Source organism: Carica papaya, chromosome 2 (genome assembly GCF_054855325.1).
Source record: "Carica papaya isolate Zhongbai chromosome 2, ASM5485532v1, whole genome shotgun sequence".
NCBI classification, from domain to species: Eukaryota; Viridiplantae; Streptophyta; class Magnoliopsida; order Brassicales; family Caricaceae; genus Carica; species Carica papaya.
This window is the reverse complement of record NC_142310.1, coordinates 34,981,533-35,002,602: the sequence shown is the minus strand read 5'-3', so window position 1 is coordinate 35,002,602 and position 21,070 is coordinate 34,981,533. Positions and strand designations below refer to the sequence as shown.

Genomic DNA, 21,070 nt, shown 5'->3' with positions numbered 1-21,070 from the left:
TACGAGTATTATTTATAATTTTTATATGGGTAAATATTGAAAATTTTTCCTAAAAAGTTGTCTTCAAATAATTTCAAATATATATGTGTGTGTGTGTGTCTATATATATATATATATATATATATGCTTTAAATTATTAAAATAAAAATAAAAATAAAAACAAAAACAAAAAGACAAAATGCTAATTTGGAAAAAGAAACTAATTTAAGAGACAAATGATATTGTTTTTTTGCTTTTGTAAAGGAAGCCAATTTACTATTGTCAAGAATCAAATATTATTACGTAAAAAAAAAAGCTAAAATAAAAATCTATAAAATAAAATAAAATAAAAGAAAGTTGAATTGAAGCTTATTGTCATTTTTTTTTCATAATATATTTATTTATTTTATTATATTTAACGTTTAAGTGAAATAAATTAAATTTTATAATTTATTTGTGTAACGTCCTGTATTTTTTTTTTTGACGATATTATTTTAAATAGATTAGTATACAGAACCCTCGTATGTCATTTTAAATTAATCATATACATAAAAAAAAAATATTGCAACAAATTATTTAATTTTTTATAGAAATTCTTGACCGCAAACACATTAATTTGTGTATGTATTATTCGTATATTAATTAAAGTAACAAAAAATTAAAATAAATTAAAGAAGATTACAAAAAAATTATTTTTCAAATTTGGTGAAAATTGGAAAGGAGTAATACAATTTACCCATCAATGTTAATATACTAAGGAAGGCATAAAAGTTGAATTAAAAGAAAATATATATATATATATATATAATTTTTTTATTAAAATTTTTACAGATATATAAAAAAATTTAAAATAATTTGATAAGTTTGAAGATTAAACAATATTATTTATTTATTTATTTATTTATTTATTCAGAATTAGACCAATTATATATATTGTAAGCACTTACACGGGCCTTCGAAACTTCCAAAAGGCCCAATTACATAAAACATTTGGGCCTTTTACCAAGAACAAAAGGCCCACCGAACTCACGTGATCTACACGTGCCAAATTCGTTTCTCTTCACCTCCTCTCCAAATTAGGGTTTTGGAACCCAAAAAGATAAAGAAGGGAGAGAAAGCACCGAGGAGAAGCACAAAGCGGCAACAATGGGTAAGACTAAGGAACATATATTACATATGTATTTAGTATTGCGTATAGCTTGTTATATTTTGTTTATAATTTTTTCTTGCTGTGTTAATCAGTTAATTTTGTATGATTAGCAAGGATCAAGGTTCACGAGCTAAGGAACAAGTCGAAGGCAGAGCTTCTGACTCAGTTGAAGGATCTGAAAGCCGAGCTTGCTCTTCTCCGCGTTGCTAAGGTCACTGGTGGCGCGCCCAACAAGCTCTCCAAGATGTAATTCTTCAATTTTCGTTATCTTCATTTGAATTTCTCTCGAGAACTATACGTACGTGCAGGCTTACCTATATTTATCTGCTTACAGATATGTGGGTGTTACATCTGGAATATATATTACATGTATGTTGATGAACTCATTTGTGGGTTGGAGTGAAGATTCCATTGTCTGTTTGAATCCATTTGTTGCATGTCAGTGTATGCGCACGTACTTATATGTATGCGGTGTATTACAGTTGTCAGTGGGGGGAAATAGGTGGTTGTGGATGTATTTATGTTGGTTTTTGAACTTTGATTTGTTTGGTTTTGGAAATGAGATTTGTATAATAGTGGAGTAAGTCGCTGGCTTTTTTATGGAATTTTGTTGGGCTTGAATTAGTTTGCTGTATCAGTGTATTTACGTATAAATGCCTGTATATTATATTTGTTTAATTGAGGAACTGGGTGGGTGTTGATGAACTTTTTTGTGGTATTTTTGATATTTGATTTGTTTGGTTTTGAATATTATGTTTATGTAGTTTGAGAATAAAATTGCTGGGTGCTGATGAGAATGTTTTAGGGTTTGAATTTTGACGCATTGGGTTCTGTTTATTATATTTGTAAAGCATTGGAATATGTTGGATACTGATGGATTTGACGTGGGATTTGTGTGTTGAATTGCAGCAAGGTGGTGAGACTGTCGATAGCGCAGGTTCTGACGGTGATATCACAGAAGCAGAAGGCTGCACTGAGGGAAGCATACAAGAATAAGAAATATTTACCTCTCGATCTCCGCCCAAAGAAGACCAGAGCTATTCGTAGACGCCTCACCAAACATCAGGTTTCATAATGATCCTTTCTTTAATTTGTTTTTCTGATGGTAAGCATTGTTTGCAATGTGGTTTACTTTGACAATGAAATTGCCACCTGCAAGACTGACTGTTGTGATTTTTGTTTCTTGTTTTCGATTTTGTTTTGGAAAATCTTTTGTGAGGAATTTTTCTAATATTGCAACTGAGGCTGATGATAAGAACATAACAGTTGCTGTATAGATATATTTTTCATTAATGGATCAATTTCATATATTTATTCTCATATATATTTTTCATTATAAAAAAAGACAAGGTTTGGCTTCTATTTGACTACCAGAGCAAAAGATAGGGTGTTGGAGAGAATGATTTTATTCATATATATAATCTTTCACCTTAATGAATCAATTTCTTATCCAATAAAATTCAATCTCTTCTGGAAATATTGAATTTTGAGGAACTGATGTTTTTGTAGATGTTGGCAATTCTATTGAAAAGGGAGATTGGCTTCCATCTTTTAGAGCTTGTAATTAAGTCAAAGATTTTGATGCTACTTCTTCTTTTGTCTATTGGATATAAACTGAGGGTTTTATTGCCTCTATAGAAAAAGAAATCAAGGTCATAGTGCTTCAGTAAATGTTGATAAATTCTACCAAAAGGAGGGGTTAGATTTGATCTCGGAGGGCTTGTATTTGAGTCAAGTGTCCAGATTTTAATGCTTCTATTAAGATGGAAAAGGAAAAAGGGAAAATTAGGGTCTTAATGTAGATAGTGGAAGGAGCAAACAAGATATGTGGATTGCAAAAAGGCTGTTCTGACAAGGGAAAGAAGAGAGAAGAGTTGTTGCAGTTAATTTCTTTGAATATGAAAGAGATGAGCAACTCTGTTTAGGCCCTGGTTCATGGGCATTATTCTTCAATGACTAATTTTGTACTAGGTTAGGTTTGAGTTATCATCTTCCTTGACTGTAAGAATTGAATTCCTACCTAGGAAGATGGAGATGAGTTTTCGACCTTAAAAAAGTTAAGATCTGTTGGTTGGTAATTCTAACACTACAAACTATATTCAAACTATATATATTAAGGCAAATATAAAGACTAAAACTAGAAATGGGACCTACCACACCATTTGGATATCTGAGCTCATAATGCCATATATTATATTTATGTTGCTTATTTCATTTTCCTAAGAACTGCTTTTGTCTGTACGTAAGCTTATATGGGTTTATCAAGTAATAGTGGATATATTATTTTGTTGTATACACACCAACAAACACACATCTTTTGAACTGCTTTTCTGGGTTGTGTTGCATGTAGGCATCCTTGAAGACAGAACGCGAGAAGAAGAAGGAGATGTATTTTCCGGTGAGGAAGTATGCTCTCAAAGTTTAGTCGATTCCGACTTGAAAAAAGAGGAGACTTTTGTATTGTTATTTTCATTCTTTCTTTTCCGCCGGGATCAGTCTTAGAATCTATCGGACTTACTTGCATTAGTGTTTTTGTTGGTACTCCAGCTTTTTATCTACGTTTCCATATTAAGATTACATGTTTGGAGAGGGGGAAGATGCTAGGAAAAGAGAAGTAACAAAGATCTATTGTATTTTCTTTACCAGAGTGATGTTATAATCAGATTTGGATCAAAATTTAAATGTCCAAAACAATTTTTGTTTCAACCTTAAATTTTTTATAGAATATTTTAATTTTCTACAAATAGAGAAATGGTAATTAAAAATCTACCTTAAAAATCTTAATATGACCACAATTTACTTATAAATATCTAATGTAATAAGAAAACAATAAAAAATATATATATGAAATAAAAAAGTAAACTAAATAAATCATAAAATATAACGATTAATTTTTTTCGTTGAGAAATGAATGTTATTCTATATATATAGTTTGATAAATTTATGCAGTAATAAACAAAAATTTAAGATTCAATCATTCTTATACGGAATTATAAGACATAGATTTATAATATTTTTTATATTACATTGCTTTAATATAATTAACTAATTTTATAAGATGAAACCTTATCGTTACTAAAAATTCTTCAAAATTTTCCTTCGACTTTGAACTTATTCTTGATCTTGACTAATCTGCATTATAGGGTGTGAATTGAGGTGAGTTTCACGGACTCAATAAGAATAAGGGACAGTGCCCAAACAAAAATATGCACACACTCAATTACTAAAATTTTTAAATCAGTTTATTCAGTAAACATTCAGAATTCTTTATTTCAGTATTATAATTAAGGATATCAATAGTTTCATAAATAGTACAATTCAGTATTCAGTATCACAATTTAAGTAGTAAGCAGTTCGGTAGATATTAATTCAGTATTTCAATATTGTAAACTTTATTCGTGATTTTCTATTTTTTACTATTAGTTTATATCTTATTAAAAATAATTTTCATCTCATCTTTTTATTTTCTTCAAACCAAAACGGCGGCATTTTAAAAATTTTCAAAACAACGCTGTTTTGACCTTTCATGCTTAAGAAATATATGAGTTGTGTTTTAATTCTTCTTTGACCGGGGGTATTACATAAGAACATATTTTAAAATTTTTTCTTCAATAATCCTATAAGAATTAACAAAAAGCTAATTTTTTTGTTTAAAAATTATATAACAGTCTCATTAATTTAAATAAAATATATAAGAGTAGTACATTGTGTTTCTTAATATTTTTATTTGATTTATAACAAATTAGAATTTTGTTAGTTCCAATATAAGTTATTAACCGAATAAGTAATTTATTATATTGTAACAATTTATTTTTATATTAATAGAATTAAAAATATAAATATAGGTGCAATTTCATTAAAATGTAAAAATATAGTTGTGATTTCTTATATTATTATTTTTTGGAAAAATAATTATGTCGACGTCCTAATTTAATTGTTGGGCCCATAAGTTTTGATGAACTCCTGAAAGAATGGATAAAAAATAAAAATAACCGACCACAGTGGGAGTCGAACCCACGACCTTTTGATCCGAAGTCAAACGCGCTAATCCACTGCGCTATGCGGTCAGGAGATGCTCTCTGTTTTACAAGTATGTTAATTATCTATTAAAATGTAGAACGTATCTGCATTCTCCATGTCTGAACACTTTGTTTTTTTTTTTGTTTTGTTTTGTTTTTCAACAAAGTAAAATGTATTAAGATTAAATAATATGAAATAAATGGAATTATAAATAAATCAATATACATTTTACATATAAATACAAATTTATCAAAAAAAAAAGAACTTGCAATTGTGTACTTAACTACTACAGCATACTAATGATTCACATATAAATATGTGTGTGTGTGTGTGTATATAACAGAAGCAGTACTTAAAAAGTTGTATATTTAATGTTCTAGTCGGAATTGACTTTTGTTGGAAGCATAAATTCAATATTCAAATTCCATTTACTGTTTCAAATACACACAGATATTAAATCAGCACACCAATATTAATACGTAGTGTTATTATATAAATTTTGTAATTAATTAATAATTGACTACTTAATTGTAATCAATTAACTACTTGGTAATATAATAATTAATTATATTGTGATCTCCTTTGTGTTTCTTGCAGGAAAGTATAAATTATTATTATTATTATTAATACAAGAAACAGAAACTATGAGCAAAATGTGACAAAATACACATTAGATTATATATGTTGACTCCAATTTTAAATCAATATAGTTGTTGTCTCATGTGACAATATATATTTTTTTTATAAAACCCAACAGGAGCAAACCACACGTGAGACCCCGCGTAGATTTGATCTCACATTATTCATCTATCCACACTTTACAAAGTGAGAACCTGTTCCCATTCATATACATATACATATACATATACATCTATGTATATATATATAATAACATATATGTATATCCAAATACACGTGCATCAACTCACTATTCTCTTTTATAATTAAGATATATGTTAGTTAATTGTATTTTTCAATCTGTTTAAATAGTTCGTATAAGATAATGCATGAATAACCCATAATATATATATATACATGTATACACACACACAAACAAGTAACCGTTGAATATGAACCGAAAGAGTAAAGAACTATATATGATATGATGGTGCATGGAGCACACCATTTTTGTTATGCGTTAATTGGGCATGGAGCACATCAACGACGAATAATAATATTCAAAAGTTTGGAGTATATACATACGTACGTGTGTGTATATATATATATATGTGTGTGTGTGTGTGTGTGTAATATTATACAGTGAAGGTTGATAGAAAGTGCAGTGGAATCTTTCTAATTTAATAGAATTTCCCACGTTTGAAAATCATATATATAAAAAAAAAAACATCGTGGGCCCCACAACCCTCACTAATCAGATTATATTATGCGTGCATGCATCTTTATGCTTCGATGTTGACTTTCTCGGTCAAACTTAGAACATAATTATCATGGGATAAATGAAGTTTTTCTGGAATTTCCACGTACGCTCTGACGTTGCATGTTGGTTAAATGACATGGACGTAATTTTATTTATTTTTAAATTATTATTAAATATTATTAGTTTCTCTTTTTTTAATTTATTAATTTTTTTTTCATGACTTAACATATGAAAAATATTAATTATCTGAAATTTTCCATTGTATGCTGTCCATATAATTAACTAAAATTATATAGTTTTAATCAGAATTAATATCTTCATCTATCTAGTAATAATTATACACTTCTTAAGTTTATTTAAGTGGTTAGTGTATCACAATAATTTTTATGTACCAAATTTTTGATCTCATAAAAATAAATTTTGGTCACGGACAAAAAACATCTTAAAAACATATACATATATATATATATATACACCACCTGTTAATCAGTAGGTTGGGCATTTAAAATTATCCTATTAAATATTTGATTATGGCCTAATTTAAAATGAATTATCCTTAATTTCTGGAAACATTAAGTCAGAAAAGGTAAATATAAATTATTCTTATAATTATTGATGATTAATGTTAATAATGCAATTAACAGTAAGAAGACGTGTTAATTTAGTCAAAATTGGCCTTTAATTGTTTGTCTTTTCCCATACACTACCATATTCCCGCACTTACTTAGCCACAGAACAAGCAAATCACAACAAAATAAGGTATAGTTTGTCATCATATTATTCAACATAGAATGACAAAAAATTAATTCAAAATTATGAAACTTTTAGGTACATAACATACATATATATATATATATATAAATATATAGATATAGTATATTATAATATATATTAACAATCAAAATATAGTATAGTTGTATCAAGCTAATTGACGAAGAAAACAACATAATATAGATTTTCCTCGTATACTATATATATAATTTCATAAGTGTTAATTTATTTTTCATTATATTTTAAAACATACTTCACAGATAAATGATTAAAATTATATTTTATATAATTAAATTAATGATTAAAAATTATAAATGACGACAATGCTTAAGTAATAATTTACCCTTCGTTAATTTTCATATTGTTTGCAAAACCTAAGGAAAATTCATGTGTTCATGCATATATATATGCACACACATGTATATATACATGTTAATATATACATATATATATATATATAAGCCATAAAGCATACGGCAAATAAGTTAATTAATGGTTGCTTGTATTATAATCAAACAGTTAACTAAAAATTAAAAAAGTAGTAATATAGTATTATACGTGTAAGTATATATATATATATATGTGTGTGTAAAAGAAATGAGAGGGAGGTTAAGAGAGAATGAGTCCAAAAATTGTCTGGAAGAAACAGTCTTAAGTCTGTCCTATATTATAAATACTGTAGGCAGCGTATGTATACATACTCTGACTCAGTTAAACCCACTAGAGAATTTTCTTTAATTTAAGTCCAATATTAATTCATTATAATTATATGTATTAAGTGAATTTTAACCTTCATTTTAGCACCACTAATAAATTAAATCATAAATATATTATAGAATAATACAAAATAATAACTGTTAAATTTATAATACTGATATAAAATAATAAATACATTTAATTAAAAATATTAATTTACACTACCACGCATCATTTATATAAAGAGAGATACATATATATGTGTGTGTATATATATGTACCTATTAAAAATAATTAGATGCCATGAAATTTTTACCAGTAAACCAACGATTGCTTGGAGAAATCATGTAGTTGACCACATACATGTAATTAAACCTTTTGCTTAATTGGACCATTTCGCTTGTAATTATATACAAACATACCACCCACTATATACAAACATATATATATATATATATATATGTTTTCAAACTTTGAATAATAATCAACCATAAAGCTATTTGGTAACCATTTAATCATTATCAGATTCAAACTTATAATTAATTAATAATAATCTCAATGTTCATTGGATTTTTTAATTAAATAATTAATTACGTATAGTCTAAAAAAAAATGATAGTTATTAATTATTAATTCTAATTATATGGCATTAATCTATTGAATTACGGTAATATTGGAACAAGAACTTTATTTATACATATATATAAAAAAAACAATATGCTTAAAACTATATATATATATATATATATATATATATATACTATATAGTATATAACGTTGTTATTAAAATTGGACCGACGTGATTCATGCCAAGCAAAATGGAGCGAATTTGAATGATAAAACCAGAGAAGAATAATCAAATTCAATTGATTCAAACAATGTGATTTGTTCATTAGTTTGTATAATAAAATTAGCTGTAATCTATTCAATATATATTTTATTTTATATATTTAAATATTAAAATTTAATATTTTATAACAAATATATTATGTATACATAGAATTATGAAAATTATGTAAAAGAAAATTAAATTTTAACTTTATAATAACTTCTGAACCGACTATATATATTATAGTCTATGAATTATAATAAATATTGGTGCAAAAATGAAGTGAAGGAAATCAAACGTAGCTTCACAATTAATAGCTTATAATAAGAAAAGTCGAAAACTGCTCATTCAACATAAAGTTTTGGATCCTAACAATTCTTAATCAGCAAATGATATGTAATTAAATCGATGGACCCAATTAGTCAAAACAAATTAATATTCGACTAAATCCCATATACGATTCAATTACATGACAGATTGAAATTTAATTATTCGTAAACACTATTAAATTAATGTAATTAATTTTAATTTATAATTAATTGTTTCTGAAAGAAATTTTCTTCGTTATGGAAAAGAATTTCTTAATGCATGACAGAGTTAAATAGAAACAGTCAAATATTATTGTGTACGTGCATGTGTATATGTATATGTATATGTATACATACATTCAATTTTCAAGAACCAAAGGAAGAAATTTATTGGACAGGCAGACCCCTGTTTATAGGTGGCACTCCGATTATGGGGTGTTAGTTTTGTTTAATTAATAATTATGGAGAGACTAATATCGTTCTAGAAATTAATTATAATTATTTAATAAAATTTTTAAATAAACTAAATAAAGTTTGCTATTTTTTTTTTAAAAAAATTATATTATTAAGTGTTTCGGAAAAATTGGTAGTTTTATAAATATATTTGATTCATTTTGAATATTTAATAAAAATTATGAAAATATAATTTATTTATATTCATAATATGGGTAGTAATTTTTTACGAGATTAATTCACTTAAAAAAAATTATAAAATTGAAATTTATAATAATTAGTTAAAGATACCAAAAAATCCAAATCTTATTTTAAAAATAATATAATTATGAAAATTATTTAATTTACAAAAGCAATTAAGAAAGGGTGAACAATTTTAACACCGCGTGGGGACGTCTGACTCAACAGAAGCAGTCAACCTGTCTTCATCAAACCCCTCTTCCCCACCATTACCTTCTGTTCATTCTTTCTATAAATCCCTCCTCTCCTCTCCATTTTTCTCACACCAAACTTTGTCACAATATCAAAAAAGTCGCCATTAACAAACTCAAGCTTCATACTTTCGAATACCCATTTGCCCACTACTCTCTCTCTCCACTCTCTTTGGAATCTCCTCCAACTTTTTCTGCTTTATTCTTCTTCTTCCTCAAAGACTTTTTCTGTCACCTTTTCTGGATATCAACAATCATGAGGACTGCCTTCTGCAAATCTCCATCTCCTTCCAGAGCTTTAAACGCCACTCCACCGGTATCTCCGCCGCGCCATACTTTCTCTGATACTTTAATGGAGGAAAACATCGAAAACGCCGAAGGAATTATCAAGAGATGGAGTTCGGAGAGCTCCGTTTCTTCTCACTGCAACGTCGAATCTCTTTTCAACATCAACAATCGCCATGAAGCTACCAGCTTCATTAAATCCGTCGCAGATCTTCAATCCGCCATGCGCTACTACGTTTCCGAAAATCCCGGGTCTGAGAAGCTCGTTCGAGCGCAGATCCTCATGCAGGCAGCGATGAAGATATTGGAGAAGGAGTTTTACCAGATGTTGAAGGCGAACCGGGCACATCTTGACCCGGAATCTGTCTCGACCCACTCCTCCAGAATTTCAAGGTCAAGCGGTAGCTTATCAGATTTCGAAGATGATTCTGACGACGATCTCTCTCGGGTTTCCGATAGGGAGAGCGCTTCGGCGTTTATGACGAATCGAGCAATGGCGGATTTGAAGACGATTGCTGACTGTATGATATCGGCGGGCTACGCGAAGGAGTGCGTGAAGATTTACAAAATTATTCGAAGATCAATTGTTGATGAAGCTCTGTATGTGTTGGGAGTTGAGAGGCTGACCTTCGCGCAGATTCAGAAGCTGGACTGGGATGTTCTCGACGGGAAGATCAAGAACTGGTTGAACGCCGTGAAAGTTGCCGTCAAAACACTTTTCTTCGGAGAGAGATTGCTTTGTGATTACGTCTTCTCCTCTTCTCCGGGGATTGGAGAATCCTGTTTCTCGGAAATCACAAAAGAAGGAGCTCTTACTCTGTTTGGCTTCCCAGAAAATATAGCGAAATGCAAGAAAACCCCCGAGAAAATGTTCCGCACACTCGATCTCTACGAGGCAGTATCTGAACTCTGGCCGGAGATTGAGTCAATATTCTCTTTCGAGACCACCGTTACAGTCCGGACCCAAGCCGTCAACTCGCTTCTCAGACTCGGTGACGCCGTACGTACAATGTTAACAGACTTCGAAGCAGCAATTCAGAAAGATTCGTCGAGAACGCCAGTTCCCGGCGGAGGAGTCCACCCGTTAACTCGCTATGTCATGAACTACCTAGCTTTCCTCGCCGATTACAGCGGGGAGATCGCCGATATAGTCGCCGATTGGCCACTCACGTTACAGTGCCCGTTACCGGAATCTTACTTCGGCAGCCCGGATTCCAACGACGGCGTTTACTCATCGCCGGTTTCCGTCCGCCTGGCATGGCTCATCCTCGTCATGCTCTGCAAACTCGACGGCAAAGCCGAAATCTACAAGGACGTTCCACTCGCCTACCTTTTCCTTGCCAACAACCTTCAATACGTCGTCGTAAAAGTCCGGACCTCTAACCTCAGGCTCCTCCTCGGCGACGCCTGGCTTTCCCGCCACGAAGCCAAAGTAAAACAATACGCCGCCAACTACGAGCGCATGGGCTGGGGCAAGGTGCTGACGTCACTTCCCGAGAATCCTGACATTCCGCTGGAGCAGGCTAAGACTCGGTTCAGGACCTTCAACGCAGCGTTTGAGGAAGCGTACAAGAAGCAGAGCTCGTGGGTCGTACCCGACTCGAAGCTCCGAGATGAAATTAAGCTGTCGTTGGCGAGGAAACTGGTTCCGACATACCGGGAGTTCTACGAGCGTTACCGGGTCGGGTTGAAGAAGGAGACATGGTCAGAGTCGTTGGTCAGATTTGCCCCCGACGATCTGGGGAATTACCTTTCCGACCTTTTCTTTGGAAACGGCGGGCCCGGGAGCGTCTCGTCATGTTCTTCGGCATCTTCGTCCCCAGGACACTCGAGAGGTGGCCGTAGTAATTGAGACGAGTTTTTGGGTTTAGTACGGGAATTAATCGCCGGCCAAACACGATGGGACGTTACTTTTAGCCGTCATATATTTTGTGGATAAAAGTAATTTGGACCAATATGAATTATTTATTATTAATCACGTGTATACAGACGTTGTTACGGGATAGAGAAATACAAAATTCTTTGATTCTTTAGGGATTTAATTTAATTTGTTCGAATATTATATTAGTCGTATAAAATCAATAAATATATTAATTAACTGTTTTGATATTAGTTAATCAGAATAATTAAATGCATAATTTTGAAGATTAATAAAAGGCGTGATTACACAAATGAATTAATATACGAGTAAACTTTTTTTGTTTTTATTTGATTATTATTATTATTTTTTTGGTAACATGTATCTGCGTCGTATAATGTATCAAATAAATGTAGTTTGTTTTTTTATTGCAAGTTGACGTGAACCCGCCAACCATACGAAGAGTATATTTTCTGTTTTCTTAATATTATATAATATATGTGTGACAGATGAAAGGATAAGGATTGAATGGTCTAAAACATACCCAATAAATACTTTTGAGGTTTAAAATGGATATGACCCCACAAGGCCCTTTTGACAAATTAGTTATACCTGGTGGGCTTAATTAGGGCCCATTTGCGATAATAAAAATGGGCTTATATTATAATGAGACTGCTATTTTAATGGCCCAAAATTTCATAATTGTTACCACTCAAGGCCTGAGCCAACTCGGACTTATTGGGCCGTGAACTCAGCTTCAACTCGGGCTCTGGCCCATTGGTAGCTCCTACAATTATCTGCCCTCAGCTTCTTTCTCTAATCCGTCCAAAAACTCGGATTTCCAATTATATGTGCATATATAAACACAAGCGTTTTTTTTTTTTTTTTTTTCGGAAATTCGTATGAAAGTTTATATGGAATTTAAATTTTTTTTTTTTGTAGATAAATAAAATGTGAATCTATAAACAGCTTTTACAAATTAAATTTATGATATGTTCGGAAAAATTTGATAAAAATTTTAACTGTTTTGGAATATTTATTTTATCTATAAATATAATAAAATAATTGAGACTAAAACCGACTTGATTATTACAGTTCTATTAATAAGTAAAGTTTTAATCTTATTAAATCAATAATTATAGGTAATTCATTTTTATTTTAAAATATATTTAAAATGATAAGTTATATATTTTTAATAAAATTTAAATTCGTAATTTTAAAAAATAGTACAATATTCTTAACTATTAAATTGTAATATTATTAGCATAATATAAATTATTTTTATGAGAAAAAAATAGTATAATTATATATATATTTTTTTTGTTGTAATAATTTGTCCCTAAATTACTATAAAAAGACAAATATTATATGGATTCAAATTGAAACTCGGTAGCATATATATTTTTCAATGCTCATCATTTATAGATAACATATTGGATGCAAACTCATAAATTTATCGCAATTTGAAAAAATAAAAAGAAAAATTCAAACTCATTATGAGTTCAAAGTATGTTCGAGTTTGATTTTTATACGGATGTGTTATATTTGGTGTAATATTTGAGTCAAAAATTTGGTTCAAAATTAATTTTAAAATTTTAAAAATGTATAAAAATATAATTTTAAAATTAATAAATTTTTATTTAATGTGAAATTAAGAAAAAAAAATAGGTTAAGAATAAAATTAAAAATAATTTTAGAAAAAAAAATATGAAAATTTGGGTTCGGATTATATTTTTTAAAGAAAAATCAGAAATTGGAGGTCAAAACGCAATTAAAAAAATTGCACCATGTAAGACCATCTAGTTAGTAGCCCCGACGAACCAGAGCGTGTTATGTGGCAAATCACGTTGACTTGGTGCCATGTGGGAGGTCACGCTAGCAATCTGTGTGCCTGCGATCGGACGATCCGGAAGCATTCTCGCGTGTGTAGATGGTCTGAATCCGTTCCTTCCTCAGATGCGATCGGACGGTCACGATTAAACGCGATGAACGGTCCAGATTCTTTTCATATTTAAACGCAATTGGACGGTCGAAATTAAATCGTGATGAATGGTTCATATTTATTTCCTCTTTAAACACGATCGGACAGTCGAGATTAAACGCAATGAACGATCCAGATTTAAACGAGATGAGTATAAATATCTCGCATCACACCGAATCCAAACCCTAGCCACCAATCTCTGCCAAAGAAGAAAAAACAGTCATCGGAGAAGGGAGCCGATTGCCTCTTGCCACCGCATCGGTGCCACCTCTGACTGCCTAAAAAGGTAAAAAAACTTATATCTGCTCGGAATTTGATTCTGAGCATTCTCATGGCCAAATTGGAGCAAAAAGAATGACGGATGAGCCAGTAACTATGAGCAAAGCCTGGTGCTGCCACCGCAGGCAAAATTCGAAACTGCCTCTGATGAGCCCCTTCCCGTTTTTCGTTTCCTGTTTTGTGTGATTTTTTCACCATTGTGTTAACTGTTCTGTTTTCTATAGGCTGACAGAAGAAAAATGTCCAGTTGCGAAGTTGAGTCGGCGGAGCCGCCACATCAAAAAATTTCTCCGCCAGTAGGTTTTCGTTTTTTTGAATTTTTTCAGCTAACCAAGGCCCCCTAACGTGATTTCTCACTGGAATGGGTATATATAACGCCCTGTTTTTTTTTTCAGTAGTGTTGTCTCAAATAGATTAGTATACAGAATACTCGTATCTCATTTTAAATCAATCACACACATAAAGAAAAGTACTGCAACTAATTACTCAGTTTCTAATAGAAAGTCTCAACCGCAAATACCTCAATATAGTAGCTTACGAATTACATAAACCTTTATTTTTATATATGGTTTACACTGTTACCAAACACGTAACTATCCTGTTCTACCAGTAGTAAACCTTGCTCCATCTCCTCTATATGCTAAGTTCAGAAATCTACAACTCCGATCTCGTCTCCAGTCTTACTTCATTTGTAAGTAATAGAGAATGAGTACATATAACTCAGTATAGTAAATTTAAATTTCAAATATAGCATGGAAACCCAATCACAAACCTATTCTTCTATGTTTCCTTTCCTGTTACCTTGGTCATGCTTTCTTCCTAACCCCAACCCCAATACTACTCATCTACCTCTATTGTACTACTACGTCTAGGTGTGGTCACCCTCTGATATCCTCCCATCGGCCCTGACTTGGCCACTCACCCACACTGTAACCCCCCCATCCGTCACTAGTATCGGCGACCACTCTTTACTTTTTCACCACTCGATCCCTAACTAGCCACCCACACACACAACATTACTGTTTTCTTTCATCACCAACATCGATGACCCCACTCGACACCAATCTAACAACTCGCAGACATCACCACTATCAGCGATCGACCTACTATTTCTAAGTGATGACAACCAGTATCGGCATCCCTAATCTATAAGCCCCACATACACGCATACTTAACCCACACGTCTGTCATTCCAACTTCAGTTATTACCAAACAATCAACCTTAACATGCATTTCTCAAATCTACAAGCATATTTAAATAATAGACACCATTACACACCCATACAAACACACCTACACAAACACACATACTGTAACGCCCCATTTTTTTTTTTTCATATTGAACGTACTTAACAAGTAACCAATTCCATAACAAAACGGTCATGCACAAGGAAACACTAGCATAATCCATTATCCAATGATCAAGATAATCCTACAATCATGGACAAGACATCGCACACTATACAACCATACTCAATATCTATGCTACCATCAATTCTACATATTCCATTCAGTCAAAACAAAACGAAACTCTTCATCCTGTACTCTACACACTAGGTTCAGAATCCAACAATTTCGATCCAGACTCTGTCCCTACATCATCTGTAAAAAAAAAAATATTAGCATAATCCATTTTCCAATGATCAAGATAATCTTACAATCATGGACAAGACATCACACACAATACAACCATACTCAATATCTATGCTACCATCAATTCTACATATTCCATTCAGTCAAAATAAAACGAAACTCTTCATCCTATACTCTACACATTAGGTTCGGAATCCAACAACTTCGATCCAGACTTCGTCCCTACATCATCTGTAAAAAGAAAAGAGTGAGTTCATTTAACTCAGTACGGTAAAACTCAAAATACATGCGTGAGATGCAACAATATAAAACCTTATGCCTCTACCAATAGTTCACTACTGAACTCCAATTTTTTCTACTGCACCTATAACTCTACCTACCCTAGGTGTCTGTTCCCTTACGGCACTCCAGGCATGCCAGTGGTACTATTCACCGCCAAGATTGGCAACCATTAACACCTATCGACCCCTAGTGGGCCACGCACGTACACGAGTTTCAATCAATTTCGTCACCAATAGCGGCGACCATCATTCACCTATCGACCCCCTATCAGGCCACACACACACACTCTAATCCTTCTCTCCCGTCACCACCATCGGCGACCGTTAGCCATCTCACGACCTATACCAGGCCACTCACACACACCCGATTTTCATTCACTAGCGTCACCAACATCGGCGATCGTTAGCTATCTCTCGACCTATACCAGACCACTCACACACACTCTGATCCTTCCCTCTCGTCACCGATATCGGCGACCACTAACCATCTCTCGACCTATACCAGGCCACGCACGCACACCATTTTCATTCACTTGCGTCACCAACCTCGGCAACCGTCGTCTACCTATTGACCCCCATCAGCCACACACACACACACCACTCCTTCTCGTCCACTGTCTCTCTCTCCGCCCACTACCTGCGACGTGTCCTAATTGCCCCCACTCACCCCGTCCTTCTTCCCCCTAGGCTTCAGCTACCCCACTCCATTCCTCCAAGCCTCTCACTCACCCGGTGGATCCTTCCCTTCTCCAACATTCACTCCCTGCCTCTCCCTAAATCTCTCTCGGGCTACAACCTCCCGCCACACCATCATGCCACACCATCCTTCTCACCTCACTCACCCCGCGGATTCTTCCCTTCCCCAGCGTTCACCCACTGCCTCTCCCTATCTCTCTCTCTCTCTCTGTCTCTCTCTCGGGATACAACCTCCCGCCACACCATCACGCCACACCATTCTTCTCATCTCACTCACCCCGCAGATTCTTCCCTTCCCCAGCGTTTCCCCACTGCCTCTACCTATCTCTCTCTTAGACTACATCTTCACACAACAACATCTCCCTATCTCCTTCCGCGTTGCTCACACAGTCCGCTATCTCCCACACCGTTTTCCCGTCCGTACCGTCACCTTCTCTTTTCTCCTCCCTCGATCCTCACGCAATCACTTCCTTTATTTGCGCACCTCTTTTCTCTCTCCCGACCTCTACTCACTCCGCACTCCTACCTCTCTCCCGACCTACGCCCGCACTGTCACCTTCTCTCTCTATCCTCCTGCGATACTCACTCGGTTCACTTTCTTCCACCCGCCTCACTACACATCCTCACCCAGCTTCTTCCGTATACCACTACCTCCGTAAGCCGTGGCCACGCACACCACACATCCAACCATTTCACAATCAAATCAACGCATACATTTAGAGTTTGGTACCGTACCTCCCATTTCCATTTTTCCCTTTTTCGGCTGAATGTGCTATCACCGTCCGCGATCTCCTCTCATCTCCGCTCTGCTTCATTTCTCCCTCCTTCTGAAACCTTCCTTCCTTTTTTCTCTCTCTCCCGCTCCCCTTCTTCCTCTGCTCTCTTTTTCCCTCTTTTTTTTTCTTTTCTTTTCTCTTCTTCCTCTCTTCCTTCCCCCACCCCCTACTTAAATCACCCCAGTTTTTCCTCAAAACGGCGTCGTTTTCCCCCTTGCAAAACGACGTCGTTTTTCCTTTTCCAAAACGACGCTGTTTTCCCCCCTCTGCAAAACGACGTCGTTTTTCCCTTCCCTTTTTTTTTTCTTTCTCTTTTTTCAGTTATTACACATACACACAAAACGCATCTACACAAATACACATCCACACCAAATCAAATACTCACACATGCAACCCTACATGCACACGCTCACTACTCCCTAACTTTCATCCCATTCCCTTTTTTTCCTTCCACTCACCTCACCTTGCATTTCACCTATCACTATCACTCATCCCAACTGTTTCATTATTTGTCCCTCTCTGCTATTCTCTTTGTGTTCCTCGGCTCCCAGCACCCTTCTCTTCATCATCATCAACCTCTCACAGGACACTGGCTCTCCCCCTACGGATTCTCTTACACCTATTCACTCACCATCCCGAATCCTCTAACCGTAACTGACACCTTATCTTCCCTCTCTCATTTCTCACTTCCTTCACTTCATTTTCTCTCATTTTTTTCACTGTAACTGAAACCTTGCCTTCACTCTCCCATTTCTCAATTCCTCTACTTTCTGTTCTAATTCATCACACTGTCCCGACGACACCTCTCCGTACCTATCGGTCTCTCCCCCTGCGGCTTCCTCTATCTCTTTTCACTCACAACATCAACCGACCGTTCCGCCACTCACAATCTCCATCTGCTTTCTGATTTCATCAATCACTACTTCCTAATTCCATTTCCTTTACTCTTTATATCTTCCTTCAATATTTACATAAACAAATTCATATTTCATCATCCTATATTCAATATTTAATTCACCATACTTCTGATCTCCATTTTTCTGCACTTATGTAACTCGCACCGTCGCCTTCCTCCTTCTTCCGCTCGCTCTTCTCGTTCCTTCCCTCTCTGACTTCCATCTCTCTGGAATCTTCTATCACCAGTTTCCTTCTTCCCTTTCCCTTTCTCCATTTTTATTTCCTTTTTCTTCTCTTTTTTTTTTCTTTTTTTCCTTCCCTTTTTATACTCCGCCTACCACGCATCCTGGTCGTCCATCCCTCCTTCCCATCTGCATGCATCCTAGCCATCCATTTCTTTTTCCCTAATCTAATCTACACTCTCTATTTCACTATTCTCTCTCTCTCTTTTATTTTATTCATTTATTTGTTTCTTTATATATACATATATCTCTCTCTTTCTCAATTATTACAGTATAAAACTGGCTGAAAACAGCCAGGCCGAGGCAAACCACCACCGCGGGCGGCGGTGTTGTCGACGAAGCACGGTGGTGCTGCCGTGTTGGAATTCTAAAATTGGCTAAAAAAGATTTTTAACACGAATTTTGAGTTTTTTGGGATATTTTTAGATACGTGAATCGTGTTTTAATCTCCGTATAAAAATTTAGAAAATTTGAGGACTACTAGTAGGCGCAATAGAAAATTCAGTATTTTAGACACCGATTTGGATAAGAATTCCTCATCTTATTCTCTGTTATGGCATTGAAGCTTAATAATCGGTTATATGGTATTTTATATAATTTAGAAAACTTTAAGAATAATTACAAGTTACCAATTGAGCCGGAAATCGGTTAGTCATTTATTTGTTGTCATGTTTAACTAATTGTTAAATTTACATCTTTAAATACATGATAATATACTGGAATGGTTAAATGATTCAATTGTGCTTTATATATATATATATATATATATATATATATATATATTACTTATCTTGCGTGATTTACGGTTGATTTGTAAAATTGATAATTAATATGCAAATAAAAAATTATTTGGTCATGTGAATTAATGAATAGTAGCCTTATTGGATATAATGAGAAATGGTGGACGGACCGAATACATAAGAAACTTTACTGTGAACGTTGCCTCATACCGGATGAGATATCGAGAATTATTATTTTTTTAGCGCTCATACCGGACGGGGTACAGGGATGACCGATTAGTTGATAATGTTGTATGTGGGTTCACGCGTAGTGAAACATGCATACGGGCCTCTAGGAATACTAATTGAATTATTCATCGCTTCAATAATTCATTGATGATTATATTAAAATAATATAAACTACTCTATAAGTCATCAACCTGTCAACTACTCAATTCATAAGATTCAAACTATTAAAAGCTTAATGCTTTGAAGAACCGTGAAGTAATTGGCCAGCATTGCCCAATTCAAAATTATTAAATACTGATGGCTAACGGTTCATATTCAGCCCAAAAAAAAATAAAAAAAATTAATCTCCCCCGAAAAATATTTTTAAATTTTAAATTTTTTATATTTTCAAACAAAATTTTTATAATATAGAAAATTATATTTTTCTTTTTTAATTATTTCAAAATTGAAAAATATATATGGGTTTATATTTTTAGTATTAATAATATATTATAAGCTGGTGGTAAAAATCAAGAAAATATGGAAAAATTATATAGTAATTTATGAATTGAATTGAGACATATTTTACTTCTCTTTTTTTTTAAATCTCTATAAATATATATATATATATATATAAAGAATATAATAAATGTGGAGAAAACAAAAATGCAAATAATTCCTGTACATAAATAGTTGCGCGGACAACTAAGTTTAGTAAATATTGGTTTTTATATTATTTCACGGATTCTACGGGGTATGAGCAGCAAAGCAGCTGCTCTCCAACTAAACAGAACCTACCAAGTAGAGAAATATAAAACGATAAAAAAAAAAATATATATATATATATGCATGGTACCTACTTTATTAATTATTGCCACCCTAATGAAAGCCCATTTATTGGATATCTATCATATGTCAATCCCCAAATATATAATATTAAATTCGTTACTGTATTATTTTAATTTATTTATATTTTTTATCTTTATATCTTTAAAAAATTTATAATTTAATATATGACCTTATAATAAAATTGAAAGTGAAAATGCTACGTAAACATAAATTAGACATTTGTTGCACTCGATTAGATTAATATTTATGTTAAATATCGTGTGTCTGATGATATAATATTTGACGTGTATAAAATTAATTTTTTAACTGTTTCTAAGAAAATATTAAAAATAAAATAAAAAAGTATTTATCTCATAGTTAAATATTTTGATT

The 21,070-nt window shown here is 33.1% G+C and overlaps 1 protein-coding gene, 1 non-coding gene and 1 pseudogene across 2 annotated transcripts; 2 read left to right on the top strand and 1 right to left on the bottom strand.

Moving 5' to 3' along the window:
* Nucleotides 1–1,024: 1,024 nt before the first annotated feature.
* On the top strand, nucleotides 1,025–3,835 carry LOC110824833 (large ribosomal subunit protein uL29-like). The gene is made up of 4 exons (XM_088214354.1): nucleotides 1,025–1,129; nucleotides 1,240–1,375; nucleotides 2,039–2,195; nucleotides 3,480–3,835. The coding sequence occupies exons 1-4, from the start codon at nucleotides 1,126–1,128 to the stop codon at nucleotides 3,552–3,554; spliced, it is 372 nt and encodes a 123-aa protein (XP_088070480.1). The 5' UTR covers nucleotides 1,025–1,125; the 3' UTR covers nucleotides 3,555–3,835.
* Nucleotides 3,836–5,122: 1,287 nt separating this feature from the next.
* On the bottom strand, nucleotides 5,123–5,196 carry TRNAR-UCG (transfer RNA arginine (anticodon UCG)). Its single transcript has one exon. It is a non-coding gene; the product is annotated as a tRNA-Arg (tRNA).
* Nucleotides 5,197–10,065: 4,869 nt separating this feature from the next.
* Nucleotides 10,066–12,341, top strand: LOC110825540 (exocyst complex component EXO70H1 pseudogene; annotated as a pseudogene).
* Nucleotides 12,342–21,070: the final 8,729 nt, after the last annotated feature.